The sequence below is a fragment of the Artibeus jamaicensis genome, unplaced genomic scaffold (genome assembly GCF_021234435.1).
Source record: "Artibeus jamaicensis isolate MK-2021 breed Jamaican fruit bat unplaced genomic scaffold, CSHL_Jam_final contig_497, whole genome shotgun sequence".
NCBI lineage: Eukaryota > Metazoa > Chordata > Mammalia > Chiroptera > Phyllostomidae > Artibeus > Artibeus jamaicensis.
In genome coordinates, this window is record NW_026521863.1 from 10,277,381 (window position 1) to 10,300,734 (window position 23,354).

General features: G+C 41.1%; 1 protein-coding gene across 9 annotated transcripts in view; it reads left to right on the plus strand.

The window, feature by feature from the left end:
- The window catches only part of SYNE1 (spectrin repeat containing nuclear envelope protein 1), a 404,650-nt gene that overhangs the window by 288,136 nt on the left and 93,160 nt on the right, over nt 1-23,354 (plus strand). For all 9 annotated transcript variants that reach the window (XM_053668739.1, XM_053668745.1, XM_053668738.1 and 6 more), the window contains 14 exons: nt 1,299-1,430; nt 1,636-1,791; nt 1,924-2,133; nt 6,711-6,812; nt 11,949-12,068; nt 13,709-13,909; nt 16,096-16,269; nt 17,240-17,371; nt 17,910-18,106; nt 18,774-18,906; nt 19,268-19,450; nt 20,645-20,794; nt 21,402-21,578; nt 22,056-22,211. In XM_053668739.1, coding sequence (XP_053524714.1) covers nt 1,299-1,430; nt 1,636-1,791; nt 1,924-2,133; nt 6,711-6,812; nt 11,949-12,068; nt 13,709-13,909; nt 16,096-16,269; nt 17,240-17,371; nt 17,910-18,106; nt 18,774-18,906; nt 19,268-19,450; nt 20,645-20,794; nt 21,402-21,578; nt 22,056-22,211 — 2,223 coding nt within the window. The remainder of the gene's footprint in view (nt 1-1,298; nt 1,431-1,635; nt 1,792-1,923; nt 2,134-6,710; nt 6,813-11,948; nt 12,069-13,708; nt 13,910-16,095; nt 16,270-17,239; nt 17,372-17,909; nt 18,107-18,773; nt 18,907-19,267; nt 19,451-20,644; nt 20,795-21,401; nt 21,579-22,055; nt 22,212-23,354) is intronic.

Consider the following 23,354-nt stretch of genomic DNA (forward strand, 5'->3'; position numbering starts at 1 on the left):
TCCTTGGCTTGGAGAGCTACTGTTTCTCTCGGTCAGTGCCCCCACCCCAGTGTGCTCCGTGCGAGCTTACTGGGAAACCGTGTTCTGTTGCCGCCGACATTCCCACATGACACCTGGACTGTCAGAGTTCAGGTGCACATTCACAGCTCACTTCCCTGGGGGCTGAGAAGTGGGAAGTATTGAATGTCATTCTGCGATGTTTTTGCATTTAGTTGAGTGGTTTATTTTAGGAATCACCGGTCATTTGCACAAAGTGCCTTCTAGGTTCTCGTGTGAAGAGGGAAGAAAAGGAAGGGAAGAAGCAGTTTGGCTGTGAGAATTTCCAAGAAGAAAGAGAATAGTAATTTAATGGACGTATTTGTGCTCTAGGTGTTAACATTTCTAACAGTGCTGTAGGGATATCATCCCTACTTTGTCTATATGTAAACTAAGTCTTAAAGAGATTAGACAATTTCTTAGGGTCCCATGACTAGGAAAGAGACAAAGCTGGGGGTGGACACAGGTCTATCCCACTCCCAGTCCCTCCTTCTCCATACCAGCATACTGACAACTTCAGACACTGGATGTGCTTACTGCCCTCAAGTGTAAAAACAGGACTTTGGGGGTGGGTAAGGGCAGCTCACGTTCATGAGGTCAAAAAACATCTGTCTCTCAGAGCAATTTTTTTCTGTACACGTCCATGCAGAACACCCTACACAGCTCCTAGGAACCTGTAAGCAAACCATGAAAATACTGTATCCATTTCTCAAAAATTAAGCAACCATGGCAAGCCCTGTAAGCAGGAACTGAAAAGAAAGTGGAAGTGAAAAAAAGTACTGGGTGCAGTGGGCATTTCAGCTACAGTGGGGAGTAAGCCTGCGTGTGAGAGGAGACTGGGTAATCAGCCTGAAAGGGAAGGAGACAATGAGATGTTCTTGCAAAGGCTAGAAAACTGAGTTTGACCGGGAGCAACATTGGAGAGTTTGAGCGTTGCAGATGCGTCAGTCCAGACCTGGAATGCGGAATGGATTATTTCCCCAGGGGCAGTGCTACAACCAAGAACACACACTGAGAGGAGGGCTGTAAGATTTTGGGCATTTCCCCCACCACTTTCTTTTTAAAATCCATCAGTAGAAACATTGCTGTTGCTGGATCTGGTCACCGTGTTGAGTGAATGTGGTGTGTCAGGTCATATTTCTCTAGGACAGGTTTTTCATAAGGACGGTTTTCCAGCATCTGCTTTCCTGTGTGTGATTCTAAATGAGAAACTTGGACATGGCACATATGCCCTCAAATCAGCTGCCCCTGTTTGTCTGTAGCTTTACAGAAAGCCGAATCGGCTCTTGTCCGGTGTGCCGCTGTACAAGGTTGACGGGCAGACCCAAGACAAATCTGCGGTGACGTCTCTGCTGGATGGATTGAACCAGGCCTTTGAGGAGGCTTCCTCCCAGGTAGGGCTGCACTCTGACTTTGCTCCTGGATCTTGGTCTTCATGAAGTTGTCCCACCTCTGGGTGTGAACCACTGTGACTCAACCCTAGAGAATAGCCCCAAAAGGCAGAGCCAGGAAGACCCTGCAGTCTCATCCTGGTATTTTCCTTCAATTTCTCGAAATGCTGTAATTAATTCATTTTTCCCCCTCCTTTTTTTCCCCCAGGGCGGAGGGACAAAGAAGCAGAATGTTCACTTGGAACAGAAGTTATATGACGGAGTCTCAGCTACCTCTACTTGGCTGGATGATGTTGAACAGCGTTTATTTGTTGCCACAGCCCTTGTACCAGAAGAAACGGAAGCCTGCCTCTTCGACCAAGAGGTAAGTGTGGCAGCTTGTGCCTGGGCGTGTACATGACATTTCAAAGCACTTGACTTTCTACGAGCTAAAGACCCAATTTGTGTATCAATTCCTGCATCTAAACATTGAATGGCCTTCTCTCATCAACCCTAGGCTCTTGCCAAAGATATTAAGGAAATGTCTGAAGAAATGGGTAAGAACAAGAACCTGTTTTCCCAAGCCTTTCCAGAGAACGGTGATAACCGCGATGTCATCGAAGACACTCTGGGCTGCCTTTTGGGGCGGTTGTCCTTGTTAGACTCAGTAGTAAACCAGCGGTGTAACCAGATGAAGGAAAGGCTTCAGCAAATACTAAATTTCCAGGTAAGACATGATCGAGAAGTGTTTGTCCTTTCTCCAGCCACACACAATCACAAATGGGATGTCTCACTGAGCTGTCATATACCTACACCTACTTTTTTTTCCAAAGGTACAATGCAGATCAAGAACTTTACAGCAAAACTAGGGGACTGAACTCAAGGATTGGAAATGAAGGGTCTGATGCTCCTAGAAATGGAGGTTGAGAAAAGCAGCCAACCAAACGAAGGGCCAAATGGGCCTTTAAACTCAACCAATAAAAGCCTTATTTTTGGCACATTATAATTATAATATCCAGTTGATAATAGTGGAGTTTAAAGCATATAACCAAAGAAACATGCAGGCAGGGCTGTAATAAACCACGAAACCTGGACTTCAATATCCAGGCCCGTTGAAATTGACTGTGACCTAATTTGTTCCACCTGTGTGAAACTAGACCGCATTACTTCTCAGTCCGAACTCCTCACACTGCCTTTTAGCTACAGACGAGAGCTCTGTTGCCAACTGAATAATTGTGTGCTTATGAAACTTTTCCTATGACTATAAATTTCAGCAAATGTAAAAATTGCTAGTAAATTTTTAGTGTTGATTTTTATTCCTAATAAAACAAAAAAATTACCCTTTGGGAATGTTTAACTTTTAACTGGATTTTATTTTTAACAAATATAGAAGTTTTATAAAATGGATACCAATGATTAGGGCCAAGAGTTTAATGTAAAAATTTTTATTTCCAAAAACAAAAAATATTGTAAAGTGCCAAATAAATGTAGCATTAGCCAAGGAACCAGGAATCTTCTAGATATGTATCTAGAACAATTTATCACTGCCTTCTAGTAGTTTAACATTCTTAAAACTACAAAACAAAATTATCACAAGTATTTGTGTATCATTATTTTATTCATAAAATATTTTTATATGTACTATTGTCTTTAATCATCTCAACATCCCTGTTAGCTAAGCATTGTTCTAATATTCATTTTATGAAGTTAAAAGAGCAAAAACTAAGACCAGGGTCTCCAAAGCCACCCCTCCTGGGTTCATATTCTGGCTTTGTCACCTACTGCTGTGTAACCGCATCTGCTTTTCTGTGTCCACAACTATTAAATCGCACCCATATTAATGCCTCATAGGGTTTTGTGAGGATAAAATGAGTTAGAACCTGTAAAATACTTTGAACAATGTGTGAAACATAGTACTCAGGAAGTACTGTTATTATTGTTGATGTTAACAGTCATGTGTATTCTAACAGGTTAGAATCTGAAAACTGTGCAAGGGTTAAATTGCTTCTCCAAGGTTATTCAGCCGTCAAGAGCTACAGCCAGGATTTGACTCAAGGAATATTTTTATACTTTGTATTGTTCAGCTGATCTATCAAGAAGGGGAGACGGAGAATAGTAGACCTATTCAAGATATACTGTCGAAGGCAGAGTCTTTCAGAGAGTGCTTGTTGGTGGTTTGGATATGGGGAATGGGGAAAAGGGGGCAGCTGGGGAATTCTAACAGCTCCGACTTGTGGGGGCATTGGCTAGCAGAGGAGACCGGTGGATGGCAGTGCCGTCCACCAAGGGGCCAGACTTGAGTTGCTGGTGGTTCTGTTGGCTGGCCAAGCGTCTTGGGCAGAAGTAGTACTCGGGTAAACATTCACTGTAGGCACTTGGGGATGCAGGTCTGTGGTCAGGGAATGACCGGCAGCATTTGTGTGTGTTGTGCTGTCTGTCTACCACATAGGAAGGAGTGAGCACTTCACTTGGAGTCAAGAAAAACTGGGGTTGATCACTTGGGTATTTTGTTTTGTATGCAGAATGTACGTGTATACACACAGCATGTCCCAAAACAACAAAACTGTTATGCAGTTTATGGAAACTTGTTTCATTACTCTGTTTCATTACTATCTTGCATAAAATACCACACTGAATTTTAATAGCATTCTAGTTATACTAGTTATGCTATTAACATTCTAGTATAACGGTCATAACTGTTCTGGGTGGGTTAAAGTGCAAATGTGTTTATCATTCAGGGGCATATTTTTCTTTTCAAATTGCCTTTATTATGCTAGTGTCTTTGGTGCATTGCAGTTTTTATTGGCCCATAGACTCAGTGACAGTAAAATGTGAACCAAACCATGAATACTCTGGAACTTATTTGGTGCAGAGGACCAAGAGGAGAACACTTAATCTTGAAATTCTCTTTAAGTCATGTTCTCGCTTTTTCTTTTGCCAACAAGTTTCTACTTGTTGGTGGCCAGCTCACGAACAAAAACTGATATTCTAAAATGTTTGTGTTCCAATTTTAATTGAAAGAGTTCCAGTGTTAGCATAATTAAAGGTCAAGCCACAAACCACTTCATTGTACTTCGCACCACGCACATGGTATGCCGTCAGTGCTCAGCAGTTTTTGGAGTGGCATGCCTCCTTCATTTTCCATTTAACAGTTGGGTATCAGCTTTTGCCAGACTGCCAGCGTTATTCTGCACCCAGCAGCCAATCTGGAAGAGTGAGTAGGTGTTTTGTAGGTGTATGTACCTACATGGAGTCACAAGAGATTTATCCACTCTTCTGTTTCCAAAGAATGTTTACCTATAGGCTTAACCCCAAATAAATTTCCTGGATATTTTTAGAGTCCATATTTAAGTTATTGTTAAAAAATGATTTATTTAAAGTAAGTGAGGCAGCACAAAGGATTTTAAAACTTTTAAACTTTCTGTGGCCTGTTTTTGCAAACAGCTAGAATCCTGCCTCTTTGTGCTCTGCAAGTACTTCCAGTGACTATAGGAAAAAAATTGTAATGTCTGTTATGTGTAATATATAGAGACCTTAATTATCCTGCTCTTTAGCAGTGTAGTAATAAATCTTTAGGTTTTCATTTCATAAAAGCCACAGGAACTGTGGCTTTTAGAAATGTGAACTCTGCTTCCTGTTGCCTTGAGTAGAATAAAATCAAGGTTGAAAATATGCTACTAAAATGTAAAGAATATGTATGCATTCTTTATTTCTGACCCATGCTATGTTATTTGCATGTTACTCATTTAGATGAACTAATAGTCTAAAGATAAGTGGATAAGAGACTTCTTTAGCATCTGCTCAGAGAATGGAGAATATCTTTTCCTATGAACACAAACATACACGTGTGTCCTGGCCCCAATGGCCCACGTGGTCTCGCCTTGCACACAGTTGCATGATACGAACATCGTCATATATCATAAGTAAAACCCTTGTCTCTGGCCCCATTTTTTCCAGTACTGTTATTACATTTTTCTATTTAGTCTGCAAGGAGGCATGCAGATTGGTTTGGATTTTGATTTGTGATGGTTATTGCCTCTTAGGATGGTATTCCTTTTTCTAATTCTCCTGTTCAATGCTTTAAAAAAATTTACTACACAGTCCACTCACTGTTTTGCTTTTTAGCCTTGGATTTTGTGTGATGATGCTCCCACAGAGCCTTAAATAGGTCTTTCCTTGGTGAGATTATCCTTCTCCTAGTGAGAGGTCAGAATTCCTGCATCTCGGTGCTGTGCATTTGTGCCTGATCTGCTGCTAGTGAAGAGGATATGATAAATCAAACTTCACCCTGTGATGGACTACCAGACCATCTTACACGTTTGCTGGCCAATAAGAAACAGAGCTTATTTGCTGGTATTTTGCAGTAAGGGGGTGGAGTTAAACATTTTATAATTCAAATTTTGTTCCTATTGAGTTTCAAAACTTTGGTAGTTATCTCATTTTTGTACAAATCTAACTCAATAGAAATACAGGGTCTAGCAGGAGTAGCCCCTTCATGAAATTGAGTGTGGTTGGTAGGGTAACCATATGGGTATAATAATTCATAGTTTTAATTTGGACATCGCACCTAAGATGTCATACGGTGTGCTTGGGTGTGATATTGTTATGTTACAGAATTACATGCTTAAGATTTTGTAACAAAATATTTTGTAATGAAAAAGGGAGTCATTTGTGCTGGACCCTGTATATTTGGACTTTCAAGGGAGTCGTGTGTATGAACAAAGGCTTGGCTAAGGTCTTTTGGTGTTTTCTCTTACTGTGTCTTTGGTTGTAGTAGAAACAGTTATTTTCTAAACCTCCGGGTGACTTTTATAAGCTTGGTCAAATTCTTTGAAAATAGGGAAAAGCAAGAAGTAAGGGAGAGAGGGAAGAGAAAGAGAGAGGAAAAGAGGAATCATTATTTTTAAGAATCCTGTTTTTCTCCCAAATTGAAATAACATTTATAAGCTGTTTTACTAGGTAGAAGTCATTAGTGGACTATTTCTGCTGGAATGTTTAAATATGCACATTTATTTCAGACATAACAAGATTAGGGGGACCAGTATTGGTTTTTATTTATAAAAAAAAAATCTCCATTTATATTGCGTTGGAAACAATATGTGAAACGAATTCTTCAAAAGTCAACTTTAGGACTTGGATAAATTGTTACCGGATACTCTTACCTTCCCATAGATCAGTATTAGTTTTTTCTGGACATAAAATTTCTCCACTTTTATATTATTTCTAAGAATGTGTGTTACATTTACAACCATTTTTGGATTCTCCAGAGCACATATTAAGTCTACCTATTCCTTCCCCTCCTAGAATGACCTGAAGGTGCTGTTGACATCACTGGCTGACAACAAATACATCATTCTGCAGAAACTGGCAAATGTGTTTGAACAGCCCGTGGCAGAACAAATAGAGGTATTTACAGTTGCCTTTTTCCAGAAGAGCAAATGCATAGAGCAGATCAAATTTGCTATAAAATGTCAAATATCCTATGAGAGATTAATGGCTTACTATGACATTTTTGTTTGGGACATGTTTTGTTTTAAGAGCTGGGTTTGAATGACTGGCCAGGTTACACTGACTCTCACACTTCTGCTCACACCGAGCTAGGAAACATGAGCTAGGACAAGGTGTCAGTGACAGATGCTGACCTGAAGAAGATTGTCCCCCAACAATGAGATTAGACATGAATGGCAGTGACCCACGCAGGAAGTCAGAGTGTCCTGGGGGTGGTGCTGAGATTCACTAGGGACATTCAGAAGAGGGCTAGATTGCTTCCAGCAGGGGTAAGGTCGGGGAAGAGTCTGCAAAGGGGAATTGAAACTGGACTTAGACGTTTAGATACACGTTGACTGGGAGCAAAGGTTGCCATGTAAAGAAGACGGCAAGAAAAAAGGCATACATTAGACAGTGCAGAGCTCTTCAGGAGAAAAACAAGGAATCGTTTTTAGCCAAACAAACAATGAATGGATGTGATTGAGGGATATAAGTTTGGATGAGAAAAAGTACGGCGACTTGTAGGGCCCATTGCATGTCAGAGGATTTGGACTTTATTCTACAAATCATTGGTGTCTAAACTTGATTGACCACATACCTCATCAGTTAAAACAGACAAGCACACACCACAAAGTCATAAGTGGGTGCTTTGTTATAAAGCACCCGCAGGAACAGAAATGAGAATTGACAATGAGGGTGGCGGCATGTAAATAAAAGGTGCAGTGCTCCATCCTCACAGATCACCGTGCACACTTGAGACACCTGCACTCACTCACCTTGGAGAGCACTGGCAGGTGGGAGTCACTGGGGCGTCAGAGGCTGAGAGTGGGTCTGAGTGCCAGGTCCTGCCTTGGCAGGTGCTGGGGTCAGGGAGCATGCTTCCGTCATGAGGCTTCACACAGCAGACATGGTAAGGAGTGAGAATTCAGGCTAGGGTAATGGCAGTGAAAACAGGGAGGGCAAAAGGCAGGGGAAGGATGCTACAAAACATCTCCTGTTTCATCAGGTAGGTAATCATGAAAAGTGCGTGCTGTAACACAATTTTATAACCTAATTTCAGTAGGTGTTTGAGGGTTCTATGGACAGTCTATATGCAGTAACCTGCAATAGTTCTCTGCATCGGGTTGACCAAAAAGTCTGTTACATTTAAAATAAAAGATACATTTTTCATTTTCACCAGTAACTTGATCGATCTGGATATTTTGAGGATGTCAGCTGTCTCCCACTGTTGGCTTCTAGTGGGTAGAGGCCAGGGTGCTGCTAAACATCTTCCAGTGCATGAGACAGCCCCACAGCAAAGGATTATTTGGCCAAAATGTCAATAGTACCAAGAAATTTAACAAACTACTTTTGACACATTCAAATAGTCACAGCATCTTCTCCATACACCATATACAAATCTTTGTTTGCCTTTGAGTTGCGATTTTACCTTTATTAAAATAATAAAGCATAATACACTGAAAATCTTGTGTATTTTCTTCTACCTTCAATATTAAAATGACTGCAAAAAGTCACCAATTTTTATAACATTTTGTAAATGCATGCTGATATGACAGCTGTCACAATATGATCTAACAAAATTGTTTCAAACGAAGTTAAAGACAACTAGAGCTCTGCTACAGAAAAAACTAAACCAACTTTTTGGCCAACCCAATATAAAGAGATATCTGTATCCATCTATCTGTCTATCTGTTGATCTGTATACCTCCCTGGGATAGATCACCTAAAATAGATCTCAAAATTATATGTGTACTTCTCTTGACCATAACTTTACCCACTTTCATAAGAGATCCTCATTTCCCCAAGTAAAAAAAAATTTTTCTATATCTTCTACTTGAAAGGACCTGCTTTTAATTTTAATTTTCTTTTATTTGTAGCTTGTAATGTACCTGATTCCACAAAAGATTTGAGTAGCCATAGTGATGCTCTGCCTGAACTTCTAATGTGAAATACAGGATGTACATGGTCACAAGTGATATTGTTACTAATCACCAGTATAACCAGGTGTCACAAATAAAAGTAAATAATTAGATGGTTTCTTTGAATAAATGGAAAGCCACTAAAAAGTGTGTTAACTCTGTCCCCGCCCCCTTGGACAAACAAGGTAATGATAGCAGAAAGTCTGGGGATGACGCCTCTGAACACACTCACATTCTGAGTGGTGACATTCTGATCGACAACATTCTGATCTGCCCCAGAAGCCTGCTGCAAAGCCGTCTTCCGGGACCTCCTTTTACTACCATTCTGAGAATTTCCTTCACTTTTCCCTCGACTGGATCTTCCTTTTCCGAGTCCTGACTGGTTACTGTACTGCTTCCTCATGTTGTTGGTGCATATCCCTGCTAATAAAGGGGGTATGCTGGATACATTTGTCAATATTTTGCATGTCTGAAAAATGTTCTGATTCTGTGCGCACACTTGATTCATAGCCTGGCTCTTTATAGAATTCTTGGTTGGAAGTCCGTTTCTTAGAGAGTTCTGAGGCTTTTGTTCTGTTGTTTTTCCAGTTCCTGCTGGTAGCTCTAGAAATCTGAAAATCATTCTAATCCCCAAGGTCCCAGGTGTTCTGAAATTTCACAAAGACGCGTCTGAGGGAGGGTCTGTTTTGTCCACTGGGTTATGAGCACAGTGGGCTCTTCCGACCTGGCTACTGTCCTTTTTCTATTCTCAAAAATTGTCTAATGATTTATTTAATATTTTTATTCCTCCATTCTATCTGTCTCTGTTTGTGAAAATCCCTTTTTCTTTTTCTTCTTCTTTTTTAAAATTCTTGCCTAAGGATATATTTATTGGCTTTAGAGAGGTGGGTGGGGGGAGAAAGAGAAACATCGATTTGTTGCCTCCCATACTTGCCCCAACTGGGAATTAAACCTGCAACCTAGGCATGTGCCCTGACTGGGAATCGAACCTACAACCTTTCCATGCTCGGATGATGCTCCAACCAACTGAACTACACCAGCCAGGGCTGGGTCTCCTTTTAGACAGATGTTGGACATTCTGGTCCAGTCTTCTAATGTCTTTGTCAAGAGGCATTTCTCTCTGTTATTTTGCTGTATTTTCTGGAAGACTTCCTCAATTTCAACTGCAGACTTTTCTACTGGGTTTGCATTTCTGCTATTGTGTGTTTTGCATTTTCTCAGAGCTCATTTTGACTTTCTAAGTGATCCTTTTTATAGTATCCTGTTTTTTTAATAGGTGCATTATTTTTTGTAATCTCTCTCGGTGTATTATCTTTTGTTGTTGTTGTGGTGGTGGTGGTGGTTTTATTTTTACTGTATAATTTGTTTCCCTCCAGGCTACTTCAGGTCGTTTGCTTATTAGTGTTTCTATCTTTCACCTTGGAGGCTTTTCTCAAGAAATCCTTTGCTGTCTGTTCAGTTTAGGGTGGGGACTAAATAGCTCAATGGCATCCTGATGGGCGGATAAAGCTCAACAGTGTTAGATCTCCTGAAGGGGGTCTGTGTTGCCTATTTGTTGGACAATCCCTGTGCCACATTTTTAGGTCTTTCTATCAGTCTTCTCAAGTGCTTTCCCCTTTCCTAACTGGGAGGAAATGTCTGGCTGGCACACTCTAGAAGATGTAGGGGCTCCACATTCAGCATTGGGTGGGCGTTTGCTTTATCTCTGTTTTCAGTCAAGTACCCAAGCCCACCGCTGTGTCTGCTGCCCCTTCCAGAGACTGTTTTACCTTCTCCAGAAAAATAAACGTTCTATCTTTTACCAGGGAAGGAAGGGGCAGTATGGAATGAGGAAAGGGGCCTGGGAATTTAGCTTCCCTTTAAGCAGCTCCTCAGGACCCTCCTTATTTAGCACTTGTGTGACTTGCCCAGAGTGCCACAGGCTCCCATCACTGCCACTGTGGTGGTGGAGATCCCCTGCTGGATCTGGATTCAGCTTTCTGAGACTTCCCAAGTCAACTATCATGGACCCTTCTGATTTCCAGCATTCAAAATTTTTTTGGTAATTGTCTTTTTCCCTTTTGCCTTGTTCTTCTAGATTTATGGGGGTAGACACACCAAAAAGCAAGCAAACAAAACATATTTGCTGTGGTGGTAGTGGAGATTCAGAGGAAAATGGGACACATGTTTTTTTATCTGCCATCTGGAGTTCATGTTCTTTTCCTTCTTCAAGGGCAACTGAGGTTGTGTTTCTCCCAAAAGCCTATTGGTTCTGCTCCAGGATTCACTGGGATCCCCCTTTTCTGAAGTTCTTGAGCACGGGTGACTTGTGTCAAGTTTTGTACACAACTGTTTTGTTGTCCTCTGTTTACTCTGGCTTCCCAACCAGAGTGTTAGCTCCTTGGAGGCCAGGACGTGATCTTTTGTGCTTCTACAGACCTCAGCCTGGCAAGACAAGGCTTAGCGCTGGCAACAACCATGCTCTTTATTGATTGCTTGGTTTTCTCCTTCACGTGAGCTTTCCCTTTTCATGTTATCACATGTTTTCTTTTTTTAAAAATTTTTATTGATTTCGTAGAAGAAGGGAGGGGTGGAGAGAGAGAAAGAGAGAAGGAGAGAGAGAGAGAGAGAACCATCAATTTATTGTTCCACTTCTTTATGCATTCATTGGTTGATTCTTGAATGTGCCCAGACTAGAGATCAAACCTTCAGTCTTGGGATTTTGGGATGACAGTCTAACCAACCGAGCTACCTGCGTACTTTCTTGCCTCACTGAGTGTCTCCCCAAAGATGCTCAAGACCACATTTCAGAAAACCACAACATGATCCCCTAAACAATCTCAGGCAGATACCTTTATCTACTGTCCCTACATCATGCTTCTTTTTTAGGTGTTGCTACTCACGAATTTCTTTCTTTATTGGGGGAAGCTCTTACCTCCTTACCTTTGAGATAACTGATCTGTGCTATAGTGAAGGGCACATTCTCCTATTTTCCACGTCATAGGTGACCACAGTTTTCCTGTTGCATTGCCACGAGTTTTGTTGTATGCATTGTTTCATGTGAACAGAAGAGAAATAAATAAGGAGACATGGAAGTCATACATTTTATGGGAAATTATTTGTGGAAGCTCTAATGAAATATCACCAATTTCTCTAGGCCATACAGCAGGCTGAAGATGGGCTAAAGGAGTTGGATGCAGGAATCGCTGAATTGAAAAAGCGCGGTGACAAGTTGCAGGTTGAGCAGCCCTCTCTGCAAGAACTCTCCAAACTCCAGGTATGATTTCCTACCAACAGCATTCAATGATGCATCTTAACTAGCAGTCAAAAAAAAAAAACAAAAACCAAAAACTGTTTTCCCTCTTTCTTCCAAGTCTTTCTTCCAAGTAAGTCTTAGAAAAGTTTTTTGACTTTTTTTTTTTTACCATATTCAGTGCAATAAAGTAAGTTGTATTCTCATGCTTCTAAGATTCTTTTTTTATGACATTTTTTACTATTCCAGTGGCTAAGCATTGTGGTATAGTTTAGTTGTGTTATATTATTTTTCTGCTCTAGAAAATGTAATAATTAATAGTCCAACCTAGAAATGTTAGAAAAAGGGATACCTATTCCGTACTACAATGTACTCCCAAACACTGTTTTAAAGGAAAAAATACTCAAGCGAATTCTTTTTAAAAAGGGGTTTTTGTCAGTTGTTCAGATGTATAGTTTATCTTTCATACATGTTTGAATGCAAGAGAGACACTTTGAATTTCACAACAAAAAAGAAATGAAATCAGAAGGTAGCTGAGATCTAAACAGGTTTCTTGGAACCCTTCAGGAAGAGAGTATTACTTTGCTTTCCCAAGTCCGACATGCAAGAATCTGATATCGGGGCGGTGGGGAGGTGCTGGGGTATTAGACCAGCAATGTTTTGCTTTTGATAAGCAATGTATTTGTTATATCAAGAAAAAATCTGACACATACACATACCTTATTGCAGACTGTTGAGGAATTACTAGTATGGGTCCAATGAAGGGTCACAAGCTCTTCCTTTTGACAAAATAAAATAGCTCTTATGTTTGAAAGAGCATTTTTACTTTAAGGGTCCCATTCCTCTATCTAACATTTCACAATGCCATGAGCCCACTGCCCCACTCTGCCCTGTGTAGGTAGTTTTCCGTCAGTGCTTCAATGCCAGGTGTGAGCGTCCAAGGTCACAGCTGTAAATAGGCATTAACGTTGGACTTTCCCAGCTGAAGCACTTTTGGCCTGCTCAACCTTAATGTGATACATTAATCAGGTCCATATGACTCAAATAAACTTTGTGTTGGTGTATTGTCATCTCCAAAAATGTCTTTCCAGTTAAAATATTTATTTACTTCACCACATTTGGCAAAAACATTGTCATTTCAAGTCTTCGAGTCTTTCAGCTCACATTCAGCTCCTCTGTTTCTCAAGCTCTTTATTTGAAGAAGAGTCCCAAATCTGATTATTGTTTAGTAGGTAGAATGTTAAAGAGACTAATTCAATTACTTTAAAATTTCATGAATGTTGAGAACATTATATAAGAATCAGAATTGCATGTTTTGAGACATGTCTCTCAGCCCTATGAACAAATTTTCTACATTTTAACCCCACAAATCTCCACACACAGTTGACATCCCTAAAAGACAGTGGTCAGATCTACCCCATGTGTCCTTGTCTGGGCAACCTTTTTGCATACCCTTTGGAACATTAAAAAATTAGCATATCTTTTTTGAAAGAAGTTTTTGGAGTGAGGCTTCTAAGGAAGGCAGGCAGACAGATGCCCTGCATGCAGAATATCACCCCAAACAGACACCTGGAGAAGACACTTGGGTCATGGGCTTGGTAAGTAATATATTTTCAGGGAGGAGCCATGACTCGAGAGCAACTAATCCTCTCTCTGTGTCCAAGGACATGTATGATGAACTGATGATGACCATTGGCTCTCGGCGGAGCGGACTGAACCAGAACCTTGCACTCAAGAGTCAGTACGAAAGGGCCCTGCAAGACCTGGCTGACCTGCTGGAAACTGGGCAGGAGAAGATGACCGGTGACCAGAAAATGATTGTGTCTTCCAAAGAGGAAATCCAACAGCTACTCGACAAACATAAGGTAGAGAGAGAGAGAGAGAGAGGCAGGGGGAGAGAATGTACTTGGGAAAGCACACCCTCATTTACTGACATATGTTTAGTAAAATCCAGTATTTTCAATCTTTTAGGAGTTCTTGCTCATATGAGTTAATCCTTAAAGCGGCCAACAAATGTCAACTCAAACCCACTGGCATTTAGAAGCACATAACAATTATAGTGGACATGTGCTATAATTTTATAAGTAAAGAGAAAGAATACCAACCTTAGCGATAGTTGTAATGATCACTTCCTCACTAGTGCCAACCATGCTTTCTCTCTTCATAAACTGCCCTCAGTGGGAAACTTGGGGACTCTCTTCATGGGAGCCCAGCTTCCTTCTTAACTGCTATTTTTCTTTGTGTCCTCGATGCCCACTTGTTCCCCAGTTCCAGGTGTTCTCTCTGCCTTCCCGTGTCCGGCCAAGGACTCCTCGCTCTGCTCTGAGGTTGGGTTGCTTCGTCTTACCTGTAACACCAGGTCCTCTGGCCCTTAAGCACATGGCCCCTCTGCTTGCTGCCACCCCCAGAGTGTCCTCCTGGGACACTGGGTCCTTTTGCCACACAATCAAACTTGGTAGGCCTGAGGTGGCTCCCTTTGTATGTGCCATACCAAGTTCAAGTTGGGCACTAGTCCTTGGTGCAGATGTGCCCATGTAATGCATACACAAAGGTAACTCTTGCATTAATAGCAATGATTGCAGAAACAGCGGTTTTGCCGGTCCAGAAGCCCAAGCTTCCACATTTTCCTGTAGGGAAACTTTAAAAATTCCATTGGGTCATAGATGGTTAACATTCTCCCATCATGTAGATCTCTGGTGGCTTCTAAAGGTGCATTTTAAAAATCTTACTTCTTGCTACTTTTCCCAGAGGTTTCTGTGCAAAACTTTGTGATTTATTACATCCTTATCATTTGGCTTTGAAAACATTGTTTTAAAGTTCACATCTGGTTTTTCTCAAATCTTTGACCTTAGTAATAAAGTACCTCCCTGAGTTATTCCAGAGAAGAAACGAGGATCAATGAGTATAAATAACAGAGAAATAAAGCTCAATAGATGAAGCGCTCTGAGAGGGGTGGGGCAGCCAGCCCCCCCCAACCCCGCCCCGAGAGCCCAGCCAAGGCTGGCAGGGGAGGGCGCTGCAGAAGGAACGTCAGCTCTCCCTGAGTGTCGGGCCCAGTGACCTCCAAGTTCTCCTGCAGCTTGAAAATTCTACCATACAGTATGAGTGGTTCCAGCTTCTCTTGACCAGAGCATTTTTGTGGGGAAGAGCTAGCTTGGCAGTGACCTTGGGCAAGTCAGATAGACTAGACAAACAGTTCAGTGTCCTCACCTGTCAAATGGGAACTGAGTCTACCTACCTCATAGAGCCATTGTGAGGATTAAACGAGCTACTCGGTCAAGTGCTGATAGAGATCCCGGCATGTAAGATGCACTAAATATTGCTATCAGTTCCTAGTCCTTCAGTTCTACCCAAGGTGCCAGGAACAGGAAACGGGATGAACTCTATCTCCCTCCTCTGGGGTCTTTTTCCACATCAAAAGTAACGGTTCAAAACACCATTAGAGGATTGAGCAAGGCCCACCCACAGTTTTGTACATAAAATACAAAGGACATTTAAGAATACATAACACCACTCAGTATGTGTCAAGCTGAGCTGGGCAGTGAGTGTTAAGCACAACCGATGCTCTGGGGATTTGGAAAAGTAAAGCTGAAGGCCAACCAGAGGGGAGGGAAAGCTGCGAATGTGTCTAGTGAGGTCATCCCATTGAGTACAGAGTAGAGGCAGAGGCCACCATGGGGAGCGGGGACTAATGTGCCCGAGGGACAAGGCAGAACAGTTTGTTGGTGGAGTGAGTGGTCTTTCAGGACCATAAGGAGGGCCAGAGACTCACAGGGGTCAAGCCAGAGTTTGATCAGTTGCTGGTCAGGTATGAAGGGCTCTGGGCACAAGTGTCTGCAGCACAGCATCCTTCAGGGGCACATGGTTCGGGGACAGGAGAGGCCAGTCAGGAATCTGCAGCCCATCTCTGCATGGATACGGGGGAGGCCAGCAGCAGCAGAACAGTATCACTCACACACTGAGCATCGTCTGCTCTCGCGGTTGAAGCAATTTTTATTGTAAGGCTGTATATGAATGAATCGCCGACCTCTTCCTCCCTGAAAACTTGCAGGAATACTTCCAAGGTCTGGAATCTCATATGATTTTGACTGAAACACTCTTCAGGAAGATAATCAGCTTCGCAGCCCCGCAGGAAACGCAGTTCCACACAGACGTCATGGCGCAGGCTTCCACAGTCCTGAAACAGGCTCACAAAAGGGGAGTGGAGCTGGAGTACATTCTAGAGGTGAGACTCTTGATGTGGCACCTTCCCTACAGCAGACCCCCCACAGCGAGGCAGACCCCCCACTGCAAGGCAGACCCCCCACTTCAAGGCAGACCCCCCACTGCAGGGCAGACCCCCCACTTCAAGACAGACCATGAAGGCAACACACATTTACTCCTGCTATTTGTCTCCTGCGTAACCTCGGAACTTTCCTGGTCACCTGTTGCCAGGTCTTGCTGTTTTTCCTATTTGCATCTTGATAAAGCCTATGCCCCGCTGAGCATCTGCTGGGTGCATCCTCATGTACCAGGTATTGATAGTCAGGCGGACCAACTTTGGACTTTTGCTATAAATCATTGAAACAAACTTCAAATGATTGAAAACAAGATGTTCTAATTTAAGACAAAATAAAAATCCGAATTTAGAAATAAGTCATTTGAGAGTTCTTACTAGGATGTTGATGCTATACAGCCATATTTCTTTAATGGTGGTATTTTATAAATTTGCAAATGCGATGTATTTAGTTCATTTCTACTTGAAGTGAACATGCTCATCCCTTTGAGGTAAATCATGAGGTTATCAGTACTGTGGCAAGGAATGAAACCGGGTATATCAGAAGCCTACTGTGTGCTTCTAGGTGTGCTGTGTGCATTGTTGTATTTAGTCCTCAGAATGGACCACCCAGGTATTATTATCCTCATTTTTAAACATTAAAAAGGAGGCTCAGAGGAGTTGAGCATCTGGTCCATGTTCGTTTAGTAACTTCCCACGCTGCCAGTTAGTTGCAGACGCCACAGCCCGTCCACCACACTTTTCAGCATTGCCCTCTGATTCCCAGCTTCAAAGCCATCCTTGGCTGCCCCAAGCAAACCCCCAACACAAACATCCGTGACATGACTTTAAAAGAGAATCTGCCTACGTTTTGCACACAAAGAGGAATGCTGTTCCTTCTGGGGGCTTGCCAGCTCACAGACGGGTGTTGCCTTTCTAGACATGGTCCCGCCTGGAGGAGGATCGGCAGGAGCTCAGCAGACAGCTGGAGGTGGTGGAGGGCAGCATCCCCAGTGTGGGGCTGGTGGAGGAGAGCGAGGACAGGCTCACGGATCGGATCACACTCTACCAGGTCGGCGTCCACGCGGCGTCTCCGTGTGGAAAGTCACCACGTTTCCTTTCAAAACTTTCCTATGGTTTTAACAAAATCTGAACAAACTTGCAATGAAATGCTTTATTAAGTACTGCTACTTTTATTTTAAAAGCTTTTTATTGACATTGTTGAAAGCACAAAAATTTTAAGCATTTGTTTTATAATAGAATACAAGAAGTGGGGTTTTTTTTTTTTTGTTTTTAATAAGAGCTCGTTTTGAAATTTCAGCTTCCACCAAGCATTTGCTGTGGTTTATGCTGATGTCACACTATTCTTGAAATATTTATTGTTTGACAGTTTTAAATGTGCATAAAGTTACCAGCAAAAAAGAAAAAAAGACGTCCATACTTAGGTATAGTAGATGAAACATCTCAGAGTTTCCAGTGTTCCTTGGGTGCAGAGAGTTGAAGTTCGACCTAGGGTAACGGGAGCACGATGGGCACTACAAGAATTACAATTCTCAGAGAGACGAACTGCATTATTCAAACTTCTGACCCAGTATTTTCCATCGTTTTAGCATTTGAAATCCAGCCTTAACGAGTACCAGCCCAAACTATATCAAGTGTTAGATGATGGGAAACGACTTCTGATGTCCGTTAGCTGCTCAGATCTGGAAAGTCAGCTAAATCAGCTTGGAGAAAACTGGTTAAATAATACCAACAAAGTGTCTAAGGAACTTCACAGACTGGAAACAATATTGAAACACTGGACCAGGTAATACAATGACTCTTGCGCATATTTTCAGGTTAGGGTTGAAGAAGTTTTATAAGGCTAGTGAGTACGGGACTGGAAAAAGGGATGTTCCCCTAGGAACTCATCACATAGTTTGGAAAATAAAGGCAAACACAAAGCCTCAACTGGACTCTTGTATAGTCATATAAACGTGGAATCAAAAGCGACAGGGAGGCAGGTACTTACCTCCGAGCCGTCCTCCCTGCCTGTTGACCGTAACATGGGTGGTCACAGTAAATAAAGTCTTACAAAGAGTAGAGAAAGGGGTTTCGAGAAGGTGAAGGTTCCCACGGACAATGGGAATATTCGAGAAGTGGAAGGCTGCTTTTACCTAATTGAATACTCTATTTCTACGCCATCTTTATTTCTAAGAAGTTTAATAGCAATCATCTAATATTGTCTGAATAGCCTCAATGTGAAAAAATTGGGGAAATGTATTTTTATTTTGAGTTTAGAGAAAGCAAAGTTGAAACTCAGAGAGACTGGCTTGCTTCAGGCGTAAATATTAAGAGAATTTAAGAGTTCCAACCCAGGGCATTGTTTTCCCAAATGTATCATGCCTCTTTTAAAATTGGCATTGGGAATAACGTGGGTTAGCAGAAAGTAGGCAATGGATGTTTACTTACTAGGCTCATTAATGTACTTACAGGTATCAAAGTGAATCTGCAGCTCTAATTCACTGGTTACAGTCTGCAAAAGACAGGCTAGAGTTTTGGACGCAGCAATCGGTGACAGTCCCTCAAGAGCTAGAGACCGTCCGTGATCATCTGAACACTTTCCTGGTAAGAATTTAAATGTGTGGTGTCCAGGCCTACAGCTGAGGCCTGACCTACACTAGTAAAAAGGAGATCAGCTGTCAACGGGACACTTCATAGACTAAGTTCTGGAGAATCTGTCCATGTTGACTATGTGTGTGGAATGATTATACAAAACACCAGGGCCCCACATTGCCTCTTTCAGTAGCTTATAGGCCATGGCTTCATTGTAGGCATTCGATCAAGACGAGGGTTATGTGGCTTTTGTTTCTTCTCTAGAACGTTTAACCTAACTCCCCTTCAAGATATACAGATAAAGTGTTTACACAGTAAATTTGTCTAAGCTCTGGCTGCTTACTCCTGACTTAACCTTTGCTACTTCTTTCAGGAGTTTTCCAAGGAAGTGGATGCCAAGTCTTCCCTGAAATCGTCTGTTCTGAGCACTGGAAATCGGCTTCTCCGGTTAAAGAAAGTGGACACAGCCGCCCTGCGCTCTGAACTGTCGCACATTGATGGCCAGTGGACCGACCTGCTGACAAATATTCCAACCGTTCAGGAAAAGCTCCACCAGGTATAGAAAGAACCTTTGGTTTGATTGGTAACAACTGATTCCAGCAGCATTAAATGGAAAACTGCATCCATCTGCTTTTCCTTGCAAATTTAAATCAGCTTTGTCTTGGACATCATCTTTTCTCTCGTCCATTGCATTGCCTGGACGATCAGAAATGAACAATTCCACCAAGGCCCTATCTACAAATGCCGTATCTTTGGGGACTTCTTCAGTGTATGTGTTAGAATCCCTGTCTGACCTTGTTTAAATTCTTTGTTTTCTCATGAGTAAAATGTGGGCAACTACCCCACCCCATAAAGTGCATAGTTATGAAGATTTAATAACAGTAATTATAAAAGACCTATAATCTTGCCTACAATACAGCAACTGGCATTCATTCAATTAATGGAGAGAAGTAAGAGAAGGGAGGTCAGTGCTTCTCTCTCCTGAACTCCCAGATGTTTTCTGTTTCTCTCTCTTTGGCCCTCGTCACTGTATATTAGGTATGACAGATGTGTTTGGCGTAAATTCCTTCTTCTCCCTAATCAGAGGCCATATATTTCTAGAGGACAGGAAATATCTCCAATTTATCTCCATATCATTCTGCACCACATAAAAGTCCACAAATACTGTGAATGATTGCTTTTGTTCTTCCCAATGATTATAATAAGTATCTGAATAAATGTATAATGTAATACGATTCATAATTTTAAGTATATTTTAGTTAAAGACAAAAAAATTACCTATGCCCTTAGGAATAAATATTAGAGTGCCAAAACTTTAGAAAATGATAGTTTATAGTGTGGTATTTTTTTTTCTTTCTTCTTTTAACATTCCTGAGTCATAAAACAGAGAGATTTTACAAGATAATAAAATACATCTACATCTGTTGAATGTTTTGTAGTTAGGTTTTTTTAAGTTATCAAACTAGCTATAAAATAACAATAATATTTTCTTCTTGCCAGTGTTTTGAATAATTAATTAATGTTTACACAATATTTATAGTATTGGATATCACGTGAACCTAAGATGACTATTATTGTTCAGTGTCTGCCTAACATTGAATTCCAAGCTTCTAATGAGGCTGAGATCCAGAAATGACATTAAGAAGTGTCATCTCTGCTGGTACGTTAGGAAGAATTAACGTGGGGTTTTCAGGTGAGGAGAAATTGGGTCTGAACCTCAACACCTGTGCTTGTTCTCCTACGGGGGCAGCTCCAGATGGACAAGCTGCCGTCGCGCCACGCCATTTCCGAGGTCATGACCTGGATCTCTCTCATGGAGCACACCATTCGGCAGGATGAGGAGGACATAAACAAGTGCATTGGTTACCAGGCAATTCATGAATACCTTCAGAAATATAAGGTAGTTAAGCCTGTTTTATTTTTAAGTTTTCATACTTTAGAGCTATTGTATTTGAAGGAACTCAAAGACTCAGGTGATGGAAATCAGGTCATAAAGTCTGTGTGTCATACACAGTGACCGGTTGGGTGTATACAGGTAAGGAAATTGCCTCCCTGGCTATAGGCATAGTAGTAATGTTGCCCAGTTCTAGGGATAATTTTGAATGAGATTTTGTATAATTTTAAGAAATCATAAAAATAAATGTAATTTATAAATATTTTATAGTGTGTTATACAATTTTTCCAATTTCACATCCTCTGTCTAAAATTTATATATGCTTATATTCAATATATTTATAAATACAAATGTTTGTGCTTTTATAAATTCAAATATATCTATAAATTCAAAAGTTATAAGTTTAATGCATATTTTATATATTTATATGTGTTTCTATTCAGCTTCTGAAAATAATGAGTTATATGAATGTACATAGATTATGCCAGCTGCACTAAATCATGGAAATTATGATATTAACCTTAAGGTTAGTTAAGGCTTTCCAACTCCTGATAAAATATAAGACATTTATGTGTGTGACCTTGCTTTCTTATTTTCTCCCTTCTCTTTCCAGGGTTTTAAGATAGACATTAACTGCAAACAGCTGACAGTTGATTTCGTGAACCAGTCCGTTCTGCAGATCAGCACTCAGGACGTGGAGAGTAAACGCAGTGACAAGACTGATTTTGCGGAGCAACTTGGAGCCATGAATAAGAGTTGGCAGATCCTGCAAGGTCTGGTAGCTGAAAAGGTAAGCCACGGGGCCTCCGCCATCCATATTCCATGGAGACTCCAAGAATAGGTACACTCTGTAAGGAAAATTAATGCGTGAGGGATCTAGCTACCTTGGGCTCAGGATGCTGCTAGAGAGAATGCCACTGGAGGTACGTGGCTCTCAGTGTTCTTTGTCACGTGAGGTATTTTGGCTTATGCACCCTGTACTCTTTGTATATTTCACATGGTTTTAGTTTGTTAAAGGTGTCTCTTAATTTCTTTTGCCTTTGCTTCAAGTTGACTTAAGTTCTTTACTTGCTTACCAAAGATAGTCATTGATTCACACTTTGTAACAGTCATTTCTTTTTTTTTTTTTTTTCCTGTAACAGTCCTTTCTTAATCATATACACAATAGACCGTATTTAAAGAATTCTCAGTTTGGAGGAAATAGTGGCTTCCCGATGATTTGAATTTAAAATAACATCTCAAATTGTATTTCATTATGTTTGTTCAGATTCAGTTGTTGGAAGGCTTATTGGAATCTTGGTCAGAGTATGAAAATAACATACAGTGTATGAAAACTTGGTTTGAAACCCAGGAGAAGAGACTGAAACAACAGCAGCAAATTGGAGATGAGGCTTCCGTTCAGAATGCAATGAAAGACTGTCAGGTAAGTGGTGCAGGTGGCTGACTGCTCTGCTTCACGATGTCGTGGCGTGTGCCAAAGGAGCTTGCAGTTCTTGAGGACTGAGAATTAAGTATTGGAAAGTCACATTTGGCTACAAATTTCTCCGATGATGTAAATTTACAGTTTTTCTACTATTAGGCTTTTTGTCACCTGTTTTTATACATTTTTTAATATGCTCATAAAAGAATGCTGCTAACCTCCAGGTACTGATCATCAGGTTTAATGATTAGCAAGATTTTGACATATTTGCCTGGATTTTTCCTTTTCTTCTTCACGATGTCACAGTTAATCCCAGAGAACATGCCATTTGATTCCTGAGTGCTATAATATTCGGCTCTAAATAATCCACTTTTCTTGTATAAGTATAATGTTATCACCACAAAAAATTTTGCAAATGATCCCTTAATATTTTTTAATGCTTAACCCATTACACATTTCCTGAATTGTCTTTAAATTTTTTTCAGTTCATTTACTTTCATAAAGATACATGTGTCCATATGCTACATATGCTCCACTATCTCTCTTAAGTCTCTAACATTTTCTTAATACTATGAACTTGTCACAGAAAATGCTGACTTGCCCCAGATTCAGGATTAGCGTGCGTATGTCCTTAACATGCCATTTAACTTGTTCTTCCCTCTCATGTATTTCCTATGAATGGGAGTTAGCACTGGAGGGTTGGTTGGATGCTGGTTCAACTGTAATGAGCAGGTGCTTCACAGGTGACAATGTCACTACTGTGTCACTTGGGGAAGCACTTGGCTCCCTTTGTTCTGTTAGTGATAAGGATTGTAGATTCAGAGGTAGAGGGCACACTCTCAGTGTTTCCCAGGGACCTGGGAACACTTAGTATTTCCCCAGGTATTCTGCTGCAGAAGAAATGTGAACCATTACAGGGAACCCTGCAATCATTGTTCCTAACAATAATTTAAGAATTTGTAATGTGTTACAGATTGCCTGTAACACTTCTCTGTGGTGTTTCCTAAGAACAGTTGAAGACTCAACTGGGCAGTAACTGGGTAGAAATGTTCCTATCCCAAATCTTGTGTTCATACTCCAGGCTTCAAAAAGACAGGCCTTTAGTCATGAACTTCCTTCCAAACAGCACTTTTTCTGTGGGACACA